General features: G+C 44.8%; 1 protein-coding gene across 1 annotated transcript in view; it reads left to right on the top strand.

The window, feature by feature from the left end:
- The window catches only part of igf1rb (insulin-like growth factor 1b receptor), a 41,328-nt gene extending 33,152 nt beyond the window's left edge, over positions 1 to 8,176 (top strand). Inside the window, exons 4-5 of the mRNA XM_029426078.1 lie at positions 7,627 to 7,741; positions 8,069 to 8,176. Coding sequence (XP_029281938.1) covers positions 7,627 to 7,741; positions 8,069 to 8,176 — 223 coding nt within the window. The remainder of the gene's footprint in view (positions 1 to 7,626; positions 7,742 to 8,068) is intronic.
- The last annotated feature ends 49 nt before the right edge of the window (positions 8,177 to 8,225 follow it).

The raw sequence follows: 8,225 nt of genomic DNA, 5'->3' as shown, positions 1-8,225 counted from the left end.
GTGGTGATCGAGGCCATATCCAGCTATTCACAACTCTCCCAAAGTTCTATCAGTGGAGGGCGTTCATTAGTCCAACAAATACATAATTTATGCAATCTAAAAAATACATGTGATAATGAATCAAAACGGGGAGTGAGAGACACAGAAACATTGAGCTTCTCTGGTTGGTTATGCCAATTCTTTGTTTCAGGAAAAGCGAAAAGAGGTCAAGTGCTGGGCAGCTGCCCGGACAAACAAGGAGCAAACACAACATTGTTGTTCTGCTGCTGAGAGCCAGACAAGAGCCAGACCTGCTGACGCTCCACTGCGAGAGAGCAGCAATCAGACGTCCTTACAACTCCTTCTACGCTGCTGTATTTCACTTTCCTTTACTATCCTTGCAATGGTTTCAGTACACTGAACAACAGTGGCGTCAAATCGTGTTTAATTGTACTTGATATACAGTAGGGCATCATATTTATAGATAGGTTAGACGGCATGCCAACAACACACACACACACACACACGTTTACAGCAAGTAGTCTTCATAGTCTCTCCATTCAGGACTGATAGCGTTCATGTGCGTGATGATGTCTGAATTCTGCTGAGATTATTTGTCAGAAATGCCTGAATTTCACAGTTAATTGGCCTCCCTAATTAGCACAGGATGTCTAATTCCCATTGCAGTCAGTGTGCTAAATGGTAAAGCTTTAGCAAGCGGATGCCATTCCTTTTTTTTGTTTGAGCAGAGAGAGTCCCCTCGCAAGCAGAGCTACACTGTACATTACACACGCAATGATCGATTCTAAATCTTAATTAGGGAAAACGACAAACAAGCAAGGGGACTTAATGAACTGTGTACCTTGTCAAACAGCTGGCTGATTATATTTATTGAGATATATGTTCAATTTAATGATTTGGGCAATTAACTTGCAGACCCCTGTGTAATCTCCGAGGGATGTGAGAGGGCCGCGGACGCCACAGACCTAATGGAAAGCAGCTGACAAATATGTGTCACCCCGACAGTGCTGGGACAGGGTCAGGGGCTGAGAAGACCTTGTGCTCCGGAGTAAAGATATCATATAATCTCCCTCCCTTGTGTGTTTCGATCCGAGTCGTTTACGCTCCTGGTTTGCACTCAGATGCTGTGATGAGAATGTTTCAGGCGCTCTCTGCTTTGTTGGGACCTCATCCCATTTAATGATCCGCAAAAACAATACAGAAACATAACAAAAGATATGTAAAAGTGGGCACAGTCTTTATTATCGCCGCCTTTTTTCTTTTCCACGGCCATCCATTTCTAACTTTTTTTTTTCTAAATTGGTCAAATGGAAAGCAGTGAAAAGCGAGGGGGAAAAATTAAGCCGAGCCGAAAAGTGCGACTTGGATTTAATATTTTATAATTGCCAAGGGACATTCTAAGATCAATGAATTCTTGCCCGGGACGCACATCAGAAAGAGATGTACTTCAGTCTTTTTAGGGAACATTGGTCTATTTAATTCCAGTGTCTGATGCATGTGAAATATGCCTTCCATGGCCTCCTTCTTCTTCCCCAGGCACTGCTGCAGGCAGACATTACCACTTTTAATGGGCCGCCATGAGAAGAGGCAAGCCAGCCAATAACCCATCCTCACTAATGGATCGCCTTGTTTGTTCTCTTTCACCATTTTCCGAAGCTAATTTTAGATGTTCTGTTTTCTCCGTACCAAGACAAAATAGAGGACACTGTATCACAACAATATTTTAGCACAAAACAATGAAATAAAAGCTCCTCAGACTGAAAGGCAGAGAAGAACGCTGTTATTTGAGCGATTCGTTTGCATGGACCATCCTCTTCTGGGTTTAGGAGCCGGCGTCGGGTCCAGGTTATGAGGGGGGAGCACGAGTGGGGGAAAGGTGCTTCTGGACCGTGTGGTTAAAAAGCTTATAGTGGAATAAAGGGGGTCGTTAACAGCAGTAGTTTCAGGGGTAGGAAAACTGCAAGAGATAAGCTGCGATGCAGTAAATGTAAAGATGGTGCCCCGTTATTTAGTACTGACTTTTAAGCAGAACGCTGCTGCTTACAGCGATGCACACCCTCCACAATGAAAAGCCCTGAATCAGATTCTGGGAACTCAAACTACTCTCTATGTTGGCATTTCTGCCATAGCTGTAGTATTCTGCCTACTCTGTACATATTAGCGCCTCCCCTCCGCCCTGCTTGGCCCCCTCATGAAAGATCTTTTCCAGCTTGTTCTCGCTGAAACCTTGACAGCTGACAATAGAGCTGACACAAAACTTATAGTCAAAAGGAAAACAAACTTAAACACATAGCGACAACAAAAAGCGCACCTCTCCTCGGTTAATGCCACGGTGCGGTTCTGCACAAAGCAATCAGGGTTAAATGTAACGGCGTCGCGGGCGGTCCTATAAACAAGCGACAGTAAGTCACACAAAGACACGGGAGTTTCTTAAGTGAGCCATAACAGAAAGAACTCTCCGGGGCTGCACCGTGTACGTCTCAGAGGCTCCGTGTTGACAACTTCATCAGCTGCGCCCGCGCTCTGAAACTCTCAAGTCGTTGAACAACATTAGCACGTGTTGAGGCTGAGAACTTGGGAGGCCGAGAGTTTCCTTCTCCTCCAGGATGGAAACAAAACACAAGCAGGCTCAGAATGGCAAAGCAGTGATTGAGGCGATATGTCTGCCGATCCCTGCGAGTGGTGAAGGCGTAGGAAGAGGAGAGTGGGTTTGCACGGTGCGGTACAGCGCAGCATGGGGCCCAGGATGTTAGGCTGTCCCCATGTCCCTGGCCAGCAGGCTAGCTAGAGAGCCAGCCATTATCGGCTCGCCTCCATAGCAGCGAGGCGGAGAGGGGGGGGAAAGGCAGCAAATTTCATTCTTCAGAAATTTAATTATATCAAGATTAACAAGGGAGGTAATTAATTTCTTTAAGATGGGTATCTTTTAAGTGCCTTGGGCTCAACTTTGTTGTCAAAACTGTATATTTAACCGTTATTTCAGGGCAAAGTTTTAAAGGCAGAAATGAGGGGGATCACTACTTTGCCATGAATATGGATGTATAGCAGCTTCTTATCTAAATAAGGAGATTACAATGTTAACACTAATGTGTACATTCATGAACATGTAGAAATATAAAGTCCATGTAGGAATTTTAAGAAATAAAACTTGTTAAATACATTTATAGTCGTGATGGATTTTCTTTTTTTTGTAGAAAAAGGTTCCAGGACTTGTTGTGCGTCAGGTTTTAGTGTAAGTGTGTAATGTTTTCTCTCTTCAGGGCGCCTGGAAATGTACTGATGCAGATTGATTTTTATAATTTAGATGGAGCATCATCATAAATGAAATGCATCAACATCCACTGATGTGTCACAGATACTGTGCAATCCAACTTTGTGCAAAAAGAGAATTTTATTTTTCCTTTTATGGTCTGATCGGTGTGTATATATATATATATATATATATATATATATATATATATATATATATATATAGGCATGTTTCATAACTGTCTTGTTTCTTTAAGTGTGACTAACTAGAAAGTGTAACGTAAATGAGTGGTGGAACATGGACAGCCCGTGTGTGTGTGTGTGTGTGTGTGTGTGTGTGTGTGTGTGTGTGTGTGTGTGTGTGTTACAGATCTTCGAGGCTCTTTAAGCCCCTTTCCATGAATGAATGCATTAAAGCCAGTGATGTTGAGTTAAGTTGACAGTTACCGTATATTCAAGAGCTAACAGACAATCACGGCTGCTACAATCTGCTCTCTTGTTCTGAACATATTTCAATGCATGTGCAGAGAGCAACATGCAAACATGTCAGAAAGTAATTATTGTTTTCACGCCTCACATCTGCTTTACAGCAGAGATGCATCAGTGGAACAAACCATTCAGAGCTTCTCTTCAACACACGCTGAACTCCGTTTGTCTTTAAGATGTAAAGAACGTTATTTAACAGTAAATGGATCTTCGGATGCCAACGTCCAGATTGAAATATCTCCAAAACCATCCGATGGACTGCCATGAGATGTTGCACGGACATTCACGGTCCCCAGAGGATGAAGTTTGCTGACTTTGATGATCTCCTGACTTTCCCTCTAGCGCCACCATGTGGTTGACTTTAGAAACGTTTAGTGCCACCATCAGCTAGTTATCAAATGTTAGCATGCTAACACACTTTTCCTTTAGCGCCTCCAGCAGGTTAAAGATTTCACTTATTCTGTCAAATATCTCAACATCTACTGGACGCATGGACCATGGACAATCATGGTTCCTGGAGGATAAAGTCTAGAGACTTTAGAAACGTTCAGCGCCACCATCAGCTAGTTATCAAATGTTAGCATGCTAACACACTAAACTAATAACTTGAACACGGAATCCACACTAGCATTGTGTCATGGTGAGCATGTTAGCATCACGCTGACTAGCGTTTAGCTCGTGTGGCTGTCGACTCTGTTTACACTGGAACTTATCATTTAGTTGGAAGTTAAAGTTTCACCTTTGATTCACTTCCTTGTTGAACTGATATATACCATGTATTCCTTATGTCCAAATGCTAATTGCACACCTTATTAAAAGCTCCTACTGTAGCCGTGTGCTCCAGGTCTTCTCTTTCCAAGTGTTGCCTCAGTTGTCCGGTATAATGAGGGACTGGTTTCAGCCTCGAGTTAACTGATTCCTCTCATTTTAGGAGTTCTATCAATTACAACTGATAAAAGCAAGTGTGTGTGTGTAGCTGCAGTAAATTATGATATATTTAATGTCATTTTAATGTGTTATTATGTTCATTTTCAGGTATTTCATATGTAGTTCTATCTGTGACATGTTTCAGATTTTGTGCATTTAACTATAGAAACCTATCGTGGATAACTCTATTCCATATAATAGGAAGAAAAACTAAAGTATTTATCTTTTCATGCTAATGCTATAGCTGCATTTCATATGCTTTAACCCACGGACCAGAGTGTATTGACCACTGATGGGTACCACTATGCTCTGCATTGTGCAGGAAAAGGGAAAGTTGGCAAAGTGCAGTGTGTTAAAGCTCTAAGAACGCATGGCATCCGGCCAGAGAGCCCCTGTAACCATTCTGAAGACTCGACTCCGTCTCCTTTGCGTCCACGCTGGAAACACAGAAGTGCCTTGAGACGTAAAGTCAAACTAATATTACAATCTTCTTGACATTGTGAAACCAATAGCAGCCTCTCTGTGCCCTCTTTAATCATATTTACATAGTGTGTAGAGAAGAGTAACCCACACAGGAATCATTGTGCTTCATTACAGCCTGATACAAGTCATACTAAAGTCGTTGTATGTTGCTTTATATCCCACCCTGCTTTACTTTAGTGGTTATAAATACGGCTAAACGAGGGTAACTCAATGCACCCAATGGATTTAACAGAAGCCTCCATGTTGTTCAGCAAAAGAGGAGCTGAACATGAAAACTTTAAAAAAAGAAGGTCACGTTATCATTTCCACTGAAAATTGTGTGTTTGGAGAAGGAAAGTATGAAGGAGGGATGCTGTGGTGGTGAGAGGATGTAGTCGGTACTGTATCCTCACACATTACTGCCACCTTTCTCCTCCTGTACCAACAAGCAGGCACGAGTTATACTTGTTAACCAAACACTCTCCTCAGCAGATCGTGGGCAGAGAAGGGGGAAAGATGGAAAGAGAGGAGGAGGAGGAGCGAGTGCTTTCCTCCACGCTGCCCCTTCTACTAGCATTCACTTGGCCAGTCTCTTTCTTAACCAAACAGCCTGGTTGGTCCTCGTCCTCTGAGTCCTTACGCCCCCCCCGCAGCTCAGGAACCCTAGTGCTCTGCGAGTTTCCTGTTTGTCTGGTTGAAGACCTGGCCGATTTCTTACTCCCAGGCGGCACACTGGGAGGGACGCAGGAGAAGAAGAAAAGCACGAGAGAGAGAAGGACAGAGGGGAGGTTGGCGGGGAGAAGGCAAAGGGAGAGACACTGAACACTCCCGAGTTGGGATTGATTTACTTCATTAACCGAGATTACAAGTTTAACTTACAAACCAGAGGTCAAAATTTCTCATTAACAAGGGGACCGTGGAGAACCTCGGGGCTTGGAGACCACTCTTATTACTGACTACACATTTCAATCTGTCTTTGATGTTCCATGTCTGCCTTTCTACCCCCTCTTTCCCCCTCCTATTTTTTGGCAGCGAGGTTGATTTTAATTGTAGCTATAGAACAGAGCATAGTTTGCCTGTAAGCCAGCCTCCACATCTGTAGTGAGTGCAGCTTTAGTGATATTGGGTGCAGTCCATAGCTTGGGGCTAATTTTAATGGTCCCCCCCTCCCCCCCCCCCTCCTTCATTGGAGACTCAGATTGTTTTCCACGTGATTCCTGTTAATTTAGCTGGAGGAAAGGGCATCAGTTTTCCTTGTGCTTTCCCCCTCTCTCCCCATGCCTCTCACTCTATTGCCTCACTCCTTCTTTCTGATCTACAGCCTCAAAGAAAGAAGGTGAAATGAATTCAAATGGAAAAATAGACTGTGCTCACTATTAAATCGCTCGCCTACCTTTGTCCCTCGCACTGCGCCTGGTCGAGACAGATAGGAGGAAAGGCAGTGTGGTTGTACAAACCGGGGCAATTTAGCTGATATTGTTGCTTTTACGTCAACAAACAAAGCTCTCGCTTTGATGCGATAAATGGCCTGAGCGCCGGGATGATAACTCTGAGCTCATAAATGTGTCGAGGATGTTTCAGAGCTCCGAGCATGTGTAACACTGTAGGACATGGTGCGTTGGAGGCGCATTTTATAACGCAGAACCTTTAATGCTAACCTTAGATGTACTGCAGGAGTCTCTATCTGTCTTAGCAGCACAGAAAACACGCAGTTAAGACCGTACCGCACGGAAATCGATGAGGGGGAAATGAAAGAGTAAAGTGTTCAAATGACGTCAAATGTGTGAAAGGACAGAATATAAAAGGGTGTGATGGAATAATCATTGTGAGTAAAGCTCTACTGGACAGACCGTCCTCCCAATTCAATGAATTCAAATCCATTTGTGTCTCTTGTCTGTACAACACACAAACACTTGTGTGGCTATAGAGCAGCCTGGTGTACAGCTCACCGCTGTAGAAGCTGTTCAGGGGCCAATACATGACACATCCAAAGAATTACAGAAAATAAGCTTCTAGCATCAACTTCCTATAGAGGTGTGTGTGTGTGTGTGTGTGTTCTTAGTAAAAACACACACTAGAAAATGAAGATAGAATTTTCTAGAGCTCAACACTTTTTAATCAGGCACTTTAGTGTCTTGGAGCTAATGTTTTGAGGGCATCACAGCCTTCGTCACATTTCCATCCCCCTTCATCTGCCCTTTGTCGCTGCACTTCATCCCTCCACACTCTTCAAGGTAGCTCACCCTTGACTTTTGTGCTGAACTTCAAAAGCCTGTGTGTGCTGATTGGAGGGTCTGGGCTGTGGGATGGGGACCATTGAGCTGGAGGGGGGTTCGGTGTGTGTGTGTGTGTGCCTGTGCGGCCCCTGTCTGTGCAGTGACCCACCGCTGGGGCCACAGCAGGCCCTCTTCCAGCGAGCCAGCCAGCAGCCCCAGCCATTGGCTCCTTGGAACTAATCCACCCTGCGGAGCCCTGTAAGGCCCCCTTTGTTCCCTCCTGCAGACTAGATCAGGCTGGAGACAGACACTCCAGTCTTGACTGGTATCAGTTTCACAGCCCGTGGCGGTCCACGTCCAGGCACAGGCCCAAGCCCGGCCAAGCCACCATCAAATTAAAGGTGGGAGAATGGGAGCTGGGGGTTGGGTTGCAGGGGAATAGAGCGAAATTGTGTCACCTGAATTCCGTCACAGTCCGAACACGGTGGAAAAGGTGGTCTGATGAGGAAAAGGAATATTGAAGAGGAGGATTTCAACAGGAGCTCTGCCTCTCGGTGAACAGAGCAGGATCTCAACAAGGCCATTATCTGGCTCCTAATTTGAGCTCTGGCACAGCACTGAAGGGCTGCCTTTGTCTGGGATTAATGCGGAAAGCTCAGGATGCGATGTCAGAGGGAAATAATCAGCATGGGCCCTTCATAACGTTGGCTGCTTGTGCTCCTGGCCAGGGCCCCCCGGCTCATTTCTGTGGAGATGAAATCTATGACAAGCCCCTCAGTGAAGCTAAGAGCAGGCAACAGTCCAGTAACACCCACAGGCCTCCAGGCATCCTGTGACCCCCTTAGAAAAGTCACATTCACTTTGCTCTGGAGAAGGGAAAGAGAA

This window comes from Cottoperca gobio, chromosome 3 (genome assembly GCF_900634415.1).
Source record: "Cottoperca gobio chromosome 3, fCotGob3.1, whole genome shotgun sequence".
NCBI lineage: Eukaryota > Metazoa > Chordata > Actinopteri > Perciformes > Bovichtidae > Cottoperca > Cottoperca gobio.
The sequence above is the reverse complement of the archived record's forward strand: the minus strand, read 5'-3'. Positions and strand labels throughout refer to the sequence as shown.